The sequence below is a fragment of the Enoplosus armatus genome, chromosome 14 (assembly GCF_043641665.1).
Source record: "Enoplosus armatus isolate fEnoArm2 chromosome 14, fEnoArm2.hap1, whole genome shotgun sequence".
Taxonomy (NCBI): Eukaryota; Metazoa; Chordata; class Actinopteri; order Centrarchiformes; family Enoplosidae; genus Enoplosus; species Enoplosus armatus.
Genome location: NC_092193.1, coordinates 4,411,083 through 4,430,269, shown reverse-complemented (window position 1 = coordinate 4,430,269; position 19,187 = coordinate 4,411,083). Strand labels below are relative to the sequence as shown.

Below are 19,187 nucleotides of genomic sequence, written 5' to 3'. Positions count from 1 at the left end.
CATGAACATTACTATGATATCCAATTTCTTCTCCTGTGTTTACTGTCACTCTCCACTCCATACTGTATATTAAAGGGACAAATCGTTGAAAGTATTCCTGAAAAAGTAAAAAATGAGATGAGAACATGTGCGTCAAAGCACCACAGCTTTGAAGTTTGGTTCAGCAGACACACTGGAGTTTTTCGCCATTGATTTTAGGGCTCCGGGCTGCAGCGCATAGTCTCAGCCAGGAAAGTGACGCTCTGCTGCCTCTCTGTCCCGCTCTGTGTCCATCAACAGCAGCTTAAGTGTTTTGGCAACAGGTCCGCACAGTCAGCAGCGCTCTTTCACTGGTTCATCCATTATTAATGAAGAGTCAAAGGCTCCTGATGACTGTGATTATCTCCTCAGCATGGACTGATCCCTGCAGACCAGCACTCCCAAACACCATATCCACTGTAAATATGACTGTGGTAGTCCAAGAAAATTAGCTGTAATGAACCGGAGTGGCATTCATTTTTAAATCTATTACCTGATACTGTAAATAGACTACTTAAGGTGGTACTGTCTCACACCACAGGAGCCTCTGTTTATCACAGATGAGTCATACCTATAATGTGTTTCTGCCAGTGTGACAAGTTAAAAGACATCCAAGTTAGAAGGAGAGTAAATTCGTGGTCTGTAATAAGACATAAAGGCAAGTCATAACGGTTTGTTAATGTATTTGGTTAGTTTGAGAGAGTTTTATTAAGCCATAGCTACGAGCTGCTGGCAAGAACCACTTGAGAATTGCGTCTCAGGGAAATACTATAAATACTGTATGTATTCTCCAGAGAAATCATCTTTCCTGTACATATGTTCATTTGAAACTGTTTACGTACTTGTCTCAATGAGGAAACACCACCCTGTAACTCTCTAATTATTTGTCACATTTTTTCTGGGGTGTGAAATCTGTTTTGAATGCCAACAATAATTTGATAGATAGAAAGCACGGACTCACCCCTGTACTGTCCTCCTGTCTGTACTGTTTCCAGTTGTGCCCCGTGTCGCTGAACATCAGCAGGTACGACGTCAGCCAATCAGAGCTGCCGTAGCGGCCCTGAGTAGCGACGGCTGTGATCTTGGTCCGCTCACCCAGGTCGACCTCCAGCCACTGATACCTGTCTGAGGTGAGAGGAGACCAACCTCCGGCTCCTGCAGGGAGCGAGAATGACAAAGAAAAGATTGATTTCATTTCAATCTGCGAGGTATAAGATGTAATAAGCTTTTGAGTCACAAGTATATGTGTATACGTGTGTGAGGAATGAATTGCTTGACCTTTAAGTCTTTACTAACATCACATTTTGTTGTTAGAGCCAAAATAAAGCACATTTTTGTGAAACACAAACAACAGTTTAAAACCCATTTCAGTGCAATAACTGAACACAGTGTTGTGTGTTTTGTTGGAAAGGTTGATTGGTTTCATTCCAAGACACTGCAGGAGTTGTTTAATGTAGGAAATTGAATTTTAAAAATGTGAGGCACGCACTCAGATTGCTGCAGTTTATTACACCGAATGTTTCCTAAAAGCTTTATTAGACACAATACATGTTGGAATTGCATAAGTCCATTTGTCTTCATACGTCAGAAGAAGAAGAAGAACTTCTGCCAATTCTGAACAAATTTCTCCACAGCGTTTCATGCTGGTTTGACATTTGTCTTTGGACTGAGATTCATTTTTCTTTGAGACAACGCACAGATGGATGACAGACTTTCTCACTTTCTCAGCACACAGATGCACCATCTCCAAACCTGTAATCTTAATATTATTAGTCATTATACGACAAAGGATCGCACAATGAAATGCAATGTCGCCCTTGTTATACATACAGAAAATGTATAAACAAGAGAAAGATAATACATTAGAATAGTTTAATTACTTCAGTTGCTGTTTAATAAGACTGTATATATTACATAAAGCACGTAAATGTCTTGAGAGGAACAAAACATCAGGCTGCTAATGTCAGTATGCTAACATTCTCATTAAAATAATGCAGGCTGATGTTTAGTAGGTAAAACATTTACCTTGTTCACCATCTTTCTTTAGCGTGTTAGCATGCTAACATTCTCTGATTAGCACTGCAAGTACAGCTAAGGCTGATGGGAATGTCATTCGTTTTGCAGGTATCTATTGTATCTGAGTTACAAAGGCACACTGTGGAAACAAATTTCCCCTTTGAAGACAATAAAATCTATCTATCTACTCATGAAACAAAGTCATGGGCAAATACAATCTGGACCCGATGGAGGAGCTAGAAGAAAACTCAGAGGATCACCAAAGTCATTGCAATTCATCCCGAGGAGCACATGACTGTCTCTACAACATTTCATGGCAATCCATGCAGTAGTTGATGAAATATTTCAGTCTGGACCGAAGTGGTCTGCTGGCTGCCAGAAAGACTCTCTACTCTCAAATGTCCGGACGTCGTCATGGCGAGATGCTGAGATGTTTCACCGGATTTAGTTCATGAAAAACAATTTTACACCACACCTTATTGAGTAGCCACTTATTGCATTTCCAAAACAAAACATCATCAATATGAGGTTGCAGTGCCATGCATTGATTTGTTGCACAGAATGCCAGACCATTTGCATCCTTCCCCAAATACAGCATTGTTGTACAGTTTGCTTACAAGTCTTGCTATATAGAATATCATCAATAGGAGGTTGCAGTGCCAAACATTGATTAGTGTTACATTACCCCTGCAGGTTTGTATCCTTTCCTGTATTACATATCACCAATAAGCAGCGTTGTAACATATTGATCGGTTGTATTCTAGGTCAATAGGCTGAGAAAATAGAAAGCGGGTTTGGTGAAACATGCTAAGTTTTTAAAAGGTGCAGTTTTTCAATAGGCTATGTATAGTATTGTCCAGTTACACACTATACTAGTAACAATGTGTCTTATTCCAAAACACCATCAATAAAGGCTGTGTTATTGATTAGCAGTATACAAGCTCATTGTCTGTGTGTTCAGATACAGAAACAACTGAGAAAGAAGAGGCTGCAGCGCATGGAGTTCTGTATCAAAGCCATTTGGACTGTTTGTCCCGTACTCTCTTTATTTCTGTGTGTGTGTGTGTGTGTGTGTGTGTGTGTGTGTGTGTGTGTGTGTCTGTGTGTGTCTGTTGGAAAGTGCTTCGTCAGGCCAAAGCAACACCTCAGAGCTCAAATGCCAGATGGACGATTCTGAAGGAGGAGGCTGCTCACTGGTGTCCCACTGAGCACACACACACACACACACACACACACACACACACACATACACACACACAAATAAAGTGAGAACAAACAGCACAAACGGCATTAATACAGAGGAAAAGAGAGAGGAGGAGAGGCTGCACACACACAAACACTGGGAGTCGACGAGCTCTTGAAAAACATTAAAAGAACAAACAGACAGAAACGTTGTAAATGTCACTTGTCCTCGTGTTACTGCGCTGTTGTCTGCTTTTTGTTGAAGCAGCTGGAAACAAACATAATTTATCCTAAGCCCCCAGAGGACAATACTGAGCTGTTCAATTTGGTTCGAGGAGGTGAAGTCTGAACTGAAGGCCATGTGATGTCCCGTGGGTCTGGAAAGACTTTTTGCCACACAATCCCATCATAAAAGAAGCGGCTGAAAGACATTTCTGTGTCATCATTTGCTTCTGATTTCCTGTTTCCTGAAACTCTCTTCTGTAGAGATCAATATTCAGTTTGGTATTTTGATAATAGTTAAGTCTATCTTAGCTCCTTATTTATGTGTTGAAGTAATACTAGTTTCCTAAGGGTGGGCAGTGCAATAGGAAAATGAAAAGTTTCCATATTCCCTTATTTTTGTTATCAGTCAAAAATGCCTCTGAAGTGTGTGAGGTGGCAGGTCGAGGAGAAAAGCTCAGCAGGGGAAATGAATCAGTGTCGGTCTGGTGGCTGGTGGAGCCTGATCTGGCTAAAGGCCAAAGCTAATAAGCACTTGACTAACAGACGTGTCCAGTGACAGAAGAACAGAAAAGAGCAGACACTCTGACCTTTACTCATGAAGATTAGACTCGGGAAGAAAAGAGAAAGAGATCAGAGGGAAACGACTCAGAGACAGAGAGGCGTTACGAAGATTCACTGTGTCCACCCTGTCAGAAATAATTGAAACAGAAGTGAACTGATGGCTGATGGTCTGAACACTTCCTGTCAAGGCTGTCACTTTAAATCAAAGCGATCTCCCTGGTTTCTTTCTCCCCCAGTGTCTGTCAAGGCACCCACACTAACCATCCACTGAGAAACGCAGTTACAGTTAATACCAGGAGTCAGGAGTGTGACATCACTGCTCTGCCAGCCAATTAGAACGCCAAACTCTTCTATGCTATGACTTTACCAATCAGGGAACAGCGAGGCAGTTGCCAGTGGCAACAAAAAGCTCATTATCTAACATTCAATGCCTATAAAATAATCTATATTTATTTATATAATGCATTCATTATCTAAGAAATAAAAAAATGTGAATTTAGTGATACAGGCTACTGATGTGTAAAGGCTTCGTCACATCTGGTTTCACGTCAACAATTACAGCACTTATGTCATGTGTGAATGAGTGGTGCTACTGTTTTTATTGATGCCAAGAAGCTTTGCTAAACTAGCAAATTACATTCCTGCAACCATCTGTCTCTCTATCAGTGAATGAAAGACTTTAAACATGATTACTTTGGGGGTGTATAGTTAAAGCACGATATGGCATGATAACGGACAAGACATCTATCTAGTGTTGCAGTGGTGAAATCCGCTGAACTACAAACCAAAAGACAGCGGTGTATGTAGACAAGTTGATACCAGCGAGCAGGCGTACACAGAAAACAATGGATGGGGATGTTCTGAATAGCGTCATTTGCCAACGTTATCCTCAAATACGTTAAATGATATGCTTTTCTGTAGACAACTTTCACATTATTACATGTTCAGCTGACCTGTGCACTGACTAAAAGATCCCTCTTTGCACTAGCAATTATTGGAATTGATTAATTTGTTAACTAATTGAGCACTGTCTCTGTTTTCCCTTTAATTAATACCATTACATTTCTTTTCAGGATATTTCCTGGAAATTATCAAACATAATTGGGAAATTATGGACCCGTAAAATAAAGCATTCATTCATGCCTTATTTTCCCTGAAGTCCCATCATCAAATAATTGATGTATGAAAATATATAATATGATACAGTAGGGTAGATTTTCGGTTTATCTTGGGAGATGAGGGGCCAATTTTGTTTCACAAAACAAAAAGTATAACCTAACTTAAGGTGGGTTTACCGCTCTCTTCATCCCTGATACTTCAGTATTCCACTTCGCCTATAAGGACTCTGACACCTGAAACCAACTCAATTTGTCCCTCTGCTGTTATTAGAGCAGTACAGGCTGCACAGCTCTCCTTCTGCTTTACTGTTGAAGGGAAACCAAGCTTGACGTGAGTCCGCTCTGGACAGCAGCTTCACTATAAGGAACAGATGGACGGATAAGTAAAGAAAGGACTGCTGAATCATTAATAATGCACCGATATTCCACCTGAGAGGTACAGAAGACCGACGGGAACATACAAAGAGAGAGACATGAGTAAAATGAAGAGTCGAGCGGAATGGAAAAGGCCAGACAGGCAGAGGAAGAGTGAGAGTCACAGTGAGAGACAGGTAGAAAAGCCAACGGGCAGGTAGCTGAAAGCAATGGAAGAGAGACAGATAACAGGCAGACTGTTTAATATAGGCCTGGAGTGAGAGCTCATAATTTGCATGAAAATAGCAAACTTGGATGGTAATTTTAGCAGCCTGATAACATGTCGGACAGACAGAGAGCCTAATGGGCCCAATGCAGCAGGGGGCCGAAAAACATTGGATGTCTCCTGCAGGCAAAGTACAACACATTTCCACTTGAATCACACTGGAACTTCACAATAAAGTACACACTGAACTCGCACATGTAAATCAATTCTTGATTAGTTGGCAACCCATACAAACAACCAGAACACGTTCCAATTAAAGTTTAATTCCACTTTTAAATCTAATTCGTTTAGAAAGTGGTTCGTGTGGCAAAATTATTCTTTTTGAAGTCTGTTCAAGCATAATTGCAGATAATTGTCAGTGTTGCCCGAGAAAAGAAAACGTTTAAACACAAAGACTGCTATTAACATTTGGCAAGAAGACGGCGCTGGCTAATTAGCTCTTACCGATGAAAATGTGACTGCAGACGGAGTGAAACCTGTGATTACTACAGAACACAGTCTGTACAGGAGAACAGAGCACCATTTAAAAGATGATCATTTAAAGCAAGGAAGTTAGACGGATGGAAAAGGGGACGAAAAAAGGCAGAGACTAAAAAGAGGCCAGGGGAGAACTGAAAGATAAAAAGTGAAAATGGGAAATCAAAATGAAGAATAAGACTGAGGATCAAAACAGAGCGGTGAGGAGCCCAAAATAGTGAGTCATTCATCCTGCAGGTTCTTAGTGAAAGAGACATTTATCTCCAATCAGCTGCCTGCCACAGCTTTCAAGCCAGTTCTGGGCCCAGATGTAAAAATGATGTGCATGCACAAAATATCGAGTGTGCCACCTTTCAGAAGAAACCTGCTATGTATATCTCCTTGCGTGCTTTAAGCCAGACACAAACACATTTATCACTGCTGAGCTGTGTGTTTGATAGAACAATGTGGCAAAAAAATGAACCTCAAAGAGGGAATTTGTGGACATTTCAGCCGAAGCCTGCATCTGTTCAGCACACCATAGGTCTCCACAAAGGAGGTGCCAGATGGATGAAACAACAGCTCTGCTTAATGTTAAGCAAGATTAAGTAGGAGTTAGTTAACATCCATCAAAAGGATAGAGTGGGCTTTGGCATGTGCATGAATTCAGGGGGAGGGGATTCCATATGTATCTTGGTGTGTTGACATTGTGTCCTTAAGCTTGAGGGTGGAAAATTAGTTCAATAAGTAACGACTCAATATTTTCCACTGCAAAAAAAATCAGTTTTTTTAATAAAAAAGTCATGAAGCCAACTGGACTTGCTTTAGATCAACCAATCAAGATCAAGCACATCTAATTGCCTTTTGACTTAGTACTTGACCTGGAAGACTGAAAATCTTGAAATGTATTCATTTGAAAATATCTGTATATAAATAAAGTATCTTCTCTTTCTTGATTCTTTCGCAGCAACCTGAACGATTGTGTTCTTGTTTCAAAATACATTGAAACGTTGAAATATTGTCACTGTTTGCTTTGTTTTTCACTCTTTTTTTTAAAGGATGAGATGATGAGTGGTGTTCCCCATGACGACACAACAACACCCTAACCATCATTTGTTTTAATCAGTTATGCCTTTTATGTATATGTTAGCACCAGCTGTACCAGTCCTGCTGATTCATGTCAAACGTGTGAAATACATGCAGATGTTGATGAAGTTCAGTAAAAATCGAATTAGACGTCTTAGTTTTATCTGTATAGAGTATTATGCATCAGGCTCTTTATACAGTCTGACTCAAGCCTTAAAACACGATATCAGCTTGGTTTTAATAAATGTCTGAGGAGAAGAGATCAATCACCTGGTTGTACATAAACCTCTACAGTAAAGTAAATGATTACATTCTTGATTACAGTCCATTGTTAGGTGTAAAACACCTGTATTTACTTGTAGGTGGTATTCCAGGTCTCTGATAATCTGTTCATTTAGCGAGTAAATGAACGGAAAGCAAAGCTGCTCCTCTAACAACGACTGGAGGCAGAGAGTTAGCGGCAGCAGCAGGAGATGGTAATGAGACGGAGACTTCCTCAGCAAACAGCTGCAATCGTGTGGGCTTTGCACCGTTAATACAGTTGGGGAGGAAATGTGACACAAACCTCTCCTAATCTACCAACAACTGGAGCTAGATTTGAAAAATGCAGCAGTGAATTGATAGGTGAACCTGTTTTATGATGCTATGAGCAGGAGCTTCATTACACTCCCACTCCCAATCCCTGCATTTCCTCATATTGACTTGATTATTATTAATGAGAGGAAGTCTGGTGAATTTTTGCACAGGCACTCTGAGGCATGTACATCTGATCCACCAGCTACTGCAGGTTTGAATAATATGCCAGCACAGATATGGTTATAAAGGGTAAAGCCGCCTTACGGTGTTAAGGACATGAATAGAGGTTCACCATGTTGAATTTAAAGCAGCATTTATTGATTTTTTGGCCACTCGGGAGCAGCGCAACAACCTATTAAGATGAAAAGTATTGCATTATAAAGCTGATATGGTGAACATGTAGAAAACTGTTGCTTTTGCTTTACAATTCCAGCAGATACGGAGCAACATTATCATTCATTTGAAGTCCAACATTCCCTCTGCTTTTAGCTCTGTTTTGGTCTCCACCAACTCCTGAGAGGAGCATCTGGCTCTTTATCTGCTAAATGCTCCACTATGTTCACCAGCTAGTCGCTAACTTTGTCAGTCTGCTGTTTGGTGCTGGGCAAGTAGCATACAGTGACATGAGGTTGAGAGCAGAGAGAGTGAACCAAAACAGTAAATTTGTGGGTTGTAAATCCAAAATACAGGTGTTCATTACACATGAATAATATCAAAAATACTAAGGGTAGCTTTAAGCATCATACCTCACGGAGATTATGTCCAGAATAAATAAATACACTTAAAAAGAGACATAATTTGGCAAGAGACACTTGCAGCTCTGGATCCCTCACTCACAGCAGTCTATCATGACAGGAAGAGCGATGCTTTTAAAGAGGATGGAAGAAGTCAAAATGGTTGACCATGACTGTTACTAACCCGCTGATGACATGACAATGAATTCCTGCTAATCCCACCACCCCCTATTTCCAGTGGCACCCTGTGTGCATCATGTACCATCAAAAGAGATGACAACAATGACATGATATGTTGAGTAGCTTCTCAGATCCTGATTGTTCATGTGTACATCAGGGAACAGCAGAGTAGCAGTATTTAGCAGCAAAAATAATGTTAGCTTTAAGTCTCGACCATCAAACTAACTGAGGGCTGAGCCCTGTTCTGCAGCTTCTGCTTCCTTTAGTTTCCCAGGCGGCGAAAATCATTCAGATCCAGATTAAACTGATCTCATCCGGCCAGCTGATTCAGGGCTTTGATGTCGGGATAAAGCAGTGAAGCTGGTTCCCTGCAGAAAACTCCACAACAAACCCTGATCTTCATTTTGTCAAAGCCTCACATCAGCTTCCAGCACTCCCTGCTGTGTTTTTGTGTTGGACGAACAAACACCGCTCAGATTTATCCTTCTGGCAACACATACAGACAATCTATACAGACAATATAGATCTTTACATTTCAATGAAGACGAAACAAAGCAGCTATTGCTTGTTCTCTCTTTTAGATTGTCTTGTCTCATAGAAATGATTCTGCCTCCCTCTAAACCACCGGTGAGTTTGCTCTAAGTCTTTGTTTGTCAGTTGTCGGTTAGTCTCTGAATCCGGTAAAAACGTTCCTGTTTGTTATGTTTTATGCTTTGTGTCTTGAGTTTAAACAAAGTCTTTCCTGCACTGAGCTCCACTGCTGCAGAGCAACTCTGCCCTGCACTTTCTCATGATAAAAAAAAACATTTGATACAGACAAAACAATCCAAGAGGTCATTTAGATAACCTTTAATCTACATTTAGTTGCATGCATAACTCTCTGAAGCAGCAGCAAGAGTCCCAGCCAGCCTGTCATTCCCAGGCTGAAGACAGAAAAAGGGAAAGTTATCCATCTGTCAAATATCTTTCAAAGGCATGCATTTAAAAACAAGCTTCAAGATTTCATATTAAATGCGTTTGTCTTTACACTGTCAGCTATTGAATAAAGGCAAAAATGGCCAAAAAATTAACTGATAAAACGAACAGCAACAGAAAACAGCAGCTAAAAAGTTACAACAACGTGCATAGAAGAAGCATGAGTATCTAACATGGATTGGATGCACAGATTATAACAAATACTGTACTTTTGGTGACATTCAAAATGGCCACTTCAGGTTCCACTGACCAGTAATCCTGAAGAAATAACTGTCACCTTATATTGGAAAGTGCCATAACTAGACCCAGAGGCATATTGCAAATGACACTAGCCAATATTTACCTGTAAACCAGCTACACTTCAGCCATGTTTGCAGCAGAATTCAGTCTTGTCATGCAATGTAATCTAATATTCAGCCTCATCATGCTGTACACTGGAGTCAGATCCACAGTTTCGGTCCCACCCACTTCACTCAGTCACTCTCAGCACCAGAAACTCTTCCTCACCGTCTCTCCTGTTGAGTTTGGCGAAGCCCGGCGCGTGACTGCTGGACAGCTGGGAGGAGCTTCTGAAAGACGATGGCAGCAGATTGGACACCAGTGCGCTGTCACACACCTCTGTCAACCAATCACAAAGCAGAAGAAAAGCACACAGGGTTAGGGCTTCACACTTATGTAATAACAAAACAGTTTTGAAAATCCAGTTTTCTCGACATTTCCTTTTAATACATCCTTGTTTTCAGGGTTTTCAGTTAAGGATCACTTGTCGCGTGGCACTGTAATGAAACAGTGGCTCTGACCTTTATCACTGGCTCCTTATAGTGTTGCTGCAAAATGAATCAAATATTGTATTGCATCTAATCTTGTAGAGACACTACAGATGTTGATGTGTATGTAAATCACACGCAAAGTTCCATAACATGATTATTTAATTGCTCTGTGACGTGTTTTTGTCCACAGCAATCAGCAAATAACAGCAACACATGATAGGATCACACAGATGTTGTGCATTGTAATGTGCATGTTGACTCATATTAAGATGTCCCTACTACAGCTGACTAATTACATGCTGTTCTGAACACCAATGCTTCAAAGGCACGGTAGCTCCTAAAAAGCTCCCGTAAAGTTGAGATTTTGAGAATATGAGGTTTTCACCCAACAACCATCCAACAGCAACCGTTCATCTTTCCAGAGGCTCAGTGGAGAGTTGAACAGAAGTACCAAAACACTTATCCTGAGTGATTCAGCACTTAAAGGCGAAGGAGAAGTGGAGTTTTATCACTGAGCTGCAGGTCTAAAGTCAGCTAAGTGAAAACAAGCCGTTGACGTTACGCTGCAGCGTCTCAGCGAACAGAAAGTAGTTCTCAACAGCAGGCTGATGCAGGAACGTCTCCTCTCTTAGCATGAGTGTAAACACTTCTATGGATCAAAATTATAAAAGTAGTTGGAAAGAGAAAGGATATCACACACTGAGGATATCACAATATCACACGCAGCTGGAGAAGGATGAGTATCTTTTAGCCTGAGTGAAAAACAGCAGGACGGGAGCTCGCTGACGCTGAGAGGTCAAAGCCTTGTAGCTCCAAATTATCAGCACCAAAGAAATACGGAGTTGCTTTCAACTTGACCTTCATGCATTTCAGCATTTAGCCACTGTAATTTTGACAATGTACTACACAGAGAAGTAAATGCTTTTAAATCCAAACACCAAGCTATGAGACATGTCAACAGCTTCATCATCACTCCTATTGAGTTTGTGAATATTAGCACACGAGCGGCACAGTGGAGTCTAATCAGAGGTTTAATGTTCTCCAGGTGGAAACAGGTCTTTCAGCTGTAATGGCACCATATTAGATGAATGAACAGTGTAATAATGTCCAGTTGGATGAATGAATGGCGTAATTCTGCCGAGGAGGATAAATTAATGTTGTAATCATGTCGTGTTGTGGAGATGAATGGCGTCCTGACGGGCTCATTACAGGCTGGATCCTGATGGAGACGAATCAGTGTTGTCAGAAGAAGCCTTGACATGTTTCACACTTTAATGCTTTATGGATGATCGAGTACAATGAAAACATCATATATTAAACATAATGTGCAATAATTGTCCTATTAATTGGCTTATCTCTGCAGAGAGCACATCTTTTGTCACTAGCACACAGCAGCTTCACTTTATTCTGCATCTTAACAAGTAAAATGTGCAAAACAGCAAATATTTTGTAAACAAGATGCATCATTTATGATTTTTGCCATCATTTTTGCAATTGCGATCTGGTAGCTTTGTGAAAATGACTGAATTGGCCCAAATATATATTTTCTGTGGGGATTGTTATGTATTCGAGGACTAGAAAATGATGTGCTCACAACAGCAGATATTCTTTATGAATGAAGAGAGTATCAGTTAAAAAAGAGAGTTGAAATATAGTTTGTTTAGCCTTAATGTTCCCAGGCTAGTGAGCGTCTCCAAGTCAAGTTTTTTTAATCATTCCAGTTTAACTTACAGGAGTTTCTGAAGGCTCGTGTAAAACTTCTCCCGACATCTTTACTGCAGATTCTGTCAAGCAGCCAAGTATTACCACTGTCACACTTTCCCAACAGGACTAATGTGAAAGTGTGTCATATCTTCAAAAAGCCTTTTTCCAAAAACAAGTGCTTGGAAAAAGCTTATAATCAGTGTCATCTTATGTTCGGGCCAATACGGATATCCTCAGTACTGTTCAAATTGGAGGACACCATCTGAAATTCTTGTGCACTTTTAGTGATTAATGATAAAATAAATTGTACCAATTCAACAGTGTTTATATATTACTCTGAGATATTATGGAGAGGGTGTTACAACCTTAGGGTCCAATGAAAATATTTATAATGCTGGGAGGGAATGAAACATGATATTCAGGCTCCCTTCCCACTGTGCAGTGCCTTTAATTCTCTTTAAATAAGAATATATATAATTAAAATATATCATAATGCAGCCTACTAGAAATTTAGTCAAGAATTTATTGTGTAATGAGGCACTGTGGCTGTGTTTACATAGTTATATCATGAATCATATGGAGAAAATGTATTCTACACAGTAAATAGACACATAGTAGAAATGCAGCTTGTAGTGTAACTGTATCCCACACACACACACAGATTCATGAACATCAACTCAATAAATATTCATAGCTTTCCTCTCGAGCTCCAAACTGTAAGCTAAAGCCAAACTAACGCTGCCTCCATCTAAAGCCTCTCTGTTAATGGATGTTGTTCTCCACCGCTGAGACAAGAGCCAATTACTATGATTCACGCTGCAGTCCGATCGCGGCCCACAACTCCGACAACGAGGCTTTAGCTTTGATTACTCTGTCAACATCAGTGCGCTTCATCTCAACAGCACAAGGTCTTCATATCCACCACGGCCTGATGATTTCACTTTTTTAAAAGGGGGAATATCGCTTCATTTAAAGAGCCATTGTTTTCACAACAGTGCTGGAGTATTTATCTTGAATAGATTGAGTCTTCCGTATCCACGCGTTTTGAAGATGAACTGTGAACTGCCTTTCTCACACCAGCGACATTGCTTAAGGCTGGCAGATATACATAATATGTATGTATAATATGTTTAAACCTGCATTCACTCATGGCAGCAGTGCAACAAGCAGTAAACACAACAAATGTTTAACCTAATAACCTTAATGACCTTAATAACCTTTATGTTATCGGGGATGATAGTGGTAATGCAACAACATTGGGTGTCTTGATACCTTGATTGTTAAGGTGCATACCGCATAACCACAACGTCCACTGTTTGATTTCAGCCAAGGACCTGTGTTGCATGTCAGACCCCTCCCGTTCTTCCCTTGTTTCCTGTTTACTGTCAAATCTAATAAAGGCTGAAATGCACAAAAACATAGCTCACGGCTGGAAACAAGAAACCACCAGTGGTTTCCGTGGTGAAGTCCAATCCACCCTGACCTCCTCCCTATGAGGACTTTGTATCTATATAACGTCCTCGTTTGGCTCCCATTATAATTACTACAGCCGTTAGAGGGCTTTGTCACTTGAACATAAACATATCTCGTTTTGGGACTCTTGCTGAAATGGCTGATGCTGTCGTTCGTCTTTGGAGGACAGTTTTGAAATATTGGGGATGACAAGGAAAAGTCCACTTGGCAATCAAGCCCTTTTATCAAAGTATTAAGGGTCTGCCTGCATATTGGAAGAGAGAGCCCAACAACACCTGAAGCCATTTGATTTTTAATAACCACATTGATGTCAGTACCAAGAAAAGGTCAGTTTATATTTTCCAACCTCATATCTTTAATTGCTTTGTAGTTGTTGTTTTTCTACAGATCAGTTGGTAGTCATTACATAACTGTAATTTAAACATAAATAACATTGAATGAAATACCAAACCCTGTTAATTATATTCCCAGTCCCCGTGTAGTTGGTAATCATTTATTGATGTTAGAATGCTACACTGAGTGCCATTAAAGGTTTCATATGCATATGAAGTGCATGAATATTCAGTCCATCTGCTTGATAACATCAGAACGCCTCCAGCGTGGCCTCCGTGACACTGTGGCTCTGAGTAGTTTCTCTTTGATGATGAAATATCTGGTATTAACTGCGTCTGAAGTCTATTTAAAACAGTTTGTTACAGCAGTTATCACTAAGCCTCGTATTACACTTCAATCAATCTTTAATAGTTCTATTGGTGGTGATAGAGTGGCTCTGCGCTTCATACATATTTAATTCCACTGTTTTAAATGGTGGTTTAGTTACTCAACAATCATCAGCAGGCCTCCAGCTCTCTGGTCCTCTGAAGCTCCTCCTGATAGTCTTTATCCCCGCAGGCCTTGGCCTGACAGACACTTGTTACTGTGGGTGGAGGAGGAGCCCTCAGCGTGAAAAGCAGGTGAATTACAGTAGTCTGAAGAGGTGAAATGAGAGGGAAGGCTCTCCAATGCCGAGTGCTGTAATCCCTGAGGAGATAATGTGTGGTGAGAGCACGGCCTCACTGAGGCAACACTCAACAGACAGAGAGAGAGAGAGCAGAGGAGTTTAAAAACATCAGGCCGCTTTTCCTCAGCTGAGCTTTGGCATTTAAGAGCCGACGTCCCTGAAAGTGTGACCAGTGGAGCACAAACACAGACAGCTCGGAGGAAAATGGAGCTAAATGTTGAATACCTGCTGGACTCTGCGGCCGCTGAACCTCGACACCGACCCTGGCTGTGTCGGACACAGAGCTTTCCTGAATATTAAACTACTGCACCTTCGTCCTCTGCACAAACTGATCGAAAACACACACCTCCTTTGTCTTTCTGTCAGCCTCAACATCTTGCAGTGGGTAGACTCCTGGCATTTACATTTAATTTTAAGAAAACTGACATTTCTGAATAAGTAGCACTACTTGCAACCAAGGTTCAAGATGTTGGAGCTATAACACACTTACAGCAGAAAAGTCAACACATTTCTATGACATTAGACGGACTATTAAGGAGACTAAAGCTGTGAAAATGAGAGCTGTTTTGCTTCAGGATAAGAGCACTACAGAGCAATTTCAGGAGGGAAATATGACAGACGAGGTGATTGAGGACACAGAGGTAAATGGGGTATTTCTTGATAGGATGACTTCTCAGCCTATAACAGAAAAAAGGAAGTGATTCTGCTGTCTTAAATCTACTGTGGAAGAAAATAACAGTATTAACTGAGCCTAAATACGATGCTGTTCCTTCCTCAGGTGAAAAGTGTAACGCAGGACTTCACCGACAAAAGCAGGAAACCATGATATTGACATTTGAGTGATGAGATATGGCTTTTCATCTCCATAAAATATCCTCCCATCAAATGAACGTTTAATCGTTTCTGGTACCTGAGGAGGATTTGGAGGGAGAGAAAGAGTCAAACCTCTCTCCTACAGCCCATCCATCCTGTCACAGTGTCAGTTTTATCATTCAGGGTGAATAAACTGTGAATCTGACGGTAGTAAAAAGTCTCAAAAGATTAAAAAAAAAAAAATCTCTGGAGTGCCGAGGCCTTGGCACTGTCAAGCACAATTAATCACCACTGACATGATAGGCAGACTAATACTTGGCACAGGAGAGACAGAGAGGGAGACCACAGCTCATTCACCTGCATTGTCCACTTCTTTTTACTGTTTGGGTGAATAACAAAGTGCCCACAGAGTCCATGACAGAGCTGAAGACCCTGAATACAGATGAGCTCCATCCATCACCTCAACAAACAGCAGTGAACAGAAGGTCCTGCACTTCAGAGCTCTGTAAGCCCCCCAAACCGGTGCTGCTCAGTATGAGCCGGGCCCACTTACTTAGCCATTCAGAGCACGTAGCAGTAAGCGGGATAATGAGGCTCCGGCGATGCTTGTTTTTGCTCCAGAGCACTAACAATCATCCTCAAGCGCAAAACGTCAATGTTCATTTCACTAATCCGCCCAACTTCTACCTCCTGTTTGACCTGAAGAGATCCAGCCTGAAAGTAGTGAAGGAATATAAAAATAGCGCGTTTGTGTCACTTGATGTAGCACAATGGGGTGTCTCGACAAGTTGACTTTAACTTTTGAGTTCAAGCTCGACATGAGTCAAGAGCAAGAGCATCCATCGCCATAACTGGGGTGGCCTATTTCATGGGTCACTAACAGGCGGACCGCGGTCCGAGTCAATCAATAATCAGTAATCAATAAATTATTAAGGGATTTAAAATTTTGACGGCTCAGCTTTTCTTTGCGGCACTGGTTTAGCATACGAGTTACGCCAGCCCACCTGACGCTACTCAGCCAATCAAATCTGTGCATTCCAGGCGCTAAACATTGCGACTCTGAATACAGACAGACGAGAGAGGTGAGAGGCGAGTGGCCGATGATGAGACGAGGTAAGAGACGAGTGAGCGGGAGAGAGACGACTAGATTATTTATTGTGAAATTGGATGAGACTGTGAAGTTAAGATGTGAACAAAGAAAAAGGGAAACTCAAGCTGCTGCTACACTTTATTTTGTTTTTCTAAAATTAAGCACTTTAATGCTATTTTATTTATTTTCTGTGTTTTATTTTTAAATGCAGCCCTTCTTTTACTTAATGAGAGAAGAACATTATACACAGTCATCTGTACATCTACAGTATTATATATCTGTATAGTTCAATGTTAAGTGACAATAAATAGTCAAAATGTTTTTGAATTGTACTTTCTTTATTTGATTTGACAGTCAGTTGTTGATCACATGCAGATGTTGATACAACTACTAGGCTACTTCAATATATGTCACACTAAATCACAACGCAAGTTAGACATTAGGATCAGGACCTTTGCTTGAGGACATTTTCTCTAACTGGACCTCTTTTGAATTTTACTTGAATACCTCTGGCCTATTTCATCAAACATTCATTATCTGTTTACACCATTTCATCTCTGCAGGCAGATACAAATACTACAGAACGTCTTCTTGGTACAAAAGACATTCAGGCTGCAACTGTCGATTATTTTTTCAGTTAATTAATTAATCATTTGGTGTATGAAATGCTGGAAAATAGTGAAAATTTCCCAGAGCCCAGGTTGATATCTTCAAATAACAATCGACAGTTGAAAACCAGAAGACATTCGATTTACAATGACATAAAACAGAGAAAAGCAGCAAATCCTTATGGCTTTGCGAACAGGAAATTCTTCAAATTCTTCAAAGCAAAATCTACAAATGTCTTCTCGATAAAAACTAATGCACGAGTAATGGCACGGTAACACCCCAAAGTTTATCTGCACGTGCTTGCAAAATAGGTTTCTCTTGAAGCTTGGTGACGCACTGTTTACGAGTACGGCTAGTTGATGAACTACTGTAGTTGATGAGCTAACCGCAGAAGATGCAACACAGCTATCAAGCTACGATAGTTTACTCCATTTTGGACTCTCCATTCTCTCAGAAGTTAAGACGGCTTGCTGTTGGTCAACGGCACAAATTTGCATGTCAAAGTTCACCAAAGTTGGTCCTGTGGCGGAGGATTTGTGCGGATTTACTTCGCCCCTGTGAGCGAGTCCACTGATCGCAGCGATTTCATCGAAATCAAGTGATTTCACCGCACAGTTTTACTGCGAGTGAGCCTTAAATCTGTTCTGTCTTCGCAAAGTCCAAAAGTTAATTATGTCAAATAGGAGCCTCCATCTAATTTTTCAATATTAATCTAGATTTTTTAAAAATGATTGACACACAGCGTTAATAGTTCACCCAACTAAATCCAAAACTGTGTTTTCACCACGGTGGTTACTAGACTGAAACAAATGAGAAAAACAAAAATAATGACCTCATTAAAGAATCTGTGACAACATGCATCAGCTGTAAAGAAGATGAGCAGTGAACCAAAAATAACAGTTACATAATAATAAAATAATAACAATTTTTGATTTCTTTATTTAATTCATACACCATGTTAGATTTATACTCTGGCCGTGATAGATAGAACAAGCTGATTAAAACTGCTGAATTATTCAACATGAGCCAGTATCTGTTCTAAAGCTGCCTGTGGCCCGACTTGTTAATTGATTAATTGAAATGCAGAGCAGCATACTGTGCTAACTAATACCCTGAAGGTAAGGACATGGCAGGAGCTCTCCTCTCCTAGTTTAATTAGCATTGCTTTGACACATAATTAATAGCACACGATGAGAGAATCTGATCGGGCTCCACACCAGCATATGGCGCCTACCATCTACAGCTACTCTGCAAATGCACAGTTATTCAATGCAGCTTCCTCTAACACATATGAACTGAAATTATTTCAACAAGGGCTGTAAACAAGTGGGTGAAGTTCATGTTGAGCTGTGGCTCTGCACTGAATCCTACATGAACTGAGACATAAAATAGTCTCATTCATAACACAAAGCACTCCTTCACCGTTTGGTTCTCAGTTTTTGTTAGTTACTAAAAGCAAGAATTTATCATGATGTCAACGGTCCCAATTCCAGTTGTAAATATCATGTATATAACAACATTATGAAAGTAATCATAATGAGAATGACAGGCAGCAAACAAATAAAACCTTTAAAGGGATATTTCAACATTATGGGGAAACAACTAATTGCTACGTATTAGCTATTTTACTCACTGAAGAAATTATTCGATTTGTTTTGATTTGTTTTTGATTTGCTTATTCGTTTCTTGCCAAGAGTTAGATGAGAAGATCGATGCAGCTTTCACTTCTGTACGGTAAATATGAAGCTACAGTCAGCAGCCCGTTAGCTTAGCTTAGCACAAAGACTGGAAACAGGGGGAAACTAGCTAATCAAGCTCACAAACTAGCTGTTCCCACATATTTCATATTTCCCTAAATGTCAAAATTAAACAAAATATATGACTTTGCGTGGTGGAACCCCATTCTCCCAAACTACAAGGCAATGTCACATTGAACACATCTGCTGAAGTCTTGCTAAGAT

At 40.4% G+C, this 19,187-nt stretch overlaps 1 protein-coding gene across 2 annotated transcripts in view; it reads right to left on the bottom strand.

Annotated features, from left to right (window-relative positions):
- LOC139296771 (contactin-associated protein-like 4) overlaps positions 1–19,187 on the bottom strand; it is an 85,099-nt gene that overhangs the window by 51,544 nt on the left and 14,368 nt on the right. Inside the window, exons 1-3 of one of the 2 annotated variants that reach the window (XM_070919284.1) lie at positions 11,458–11,480; positions 10,275–10,387; positions 980–1,173 (exon numbers count right to left, since the gene is read on the bottom strand). In XM_070919284.1, the coding sequence (XP_070775385.1) occupies positions 980–1,036 (57 nt within the window). In that variant the 5' untranslated portion in view covers positions 1,037–1,173; positions 10,275–10,387; positions 11,458–11,480. Of the gene's footprint in view, positions 1–979; positions 1,174–10,274; positions 10,388–11,457; positions 11,481–19,187 lie in introns of those variants that run through there. The other variant, XM_070919283.1, reaches the window with a different exon arrangement.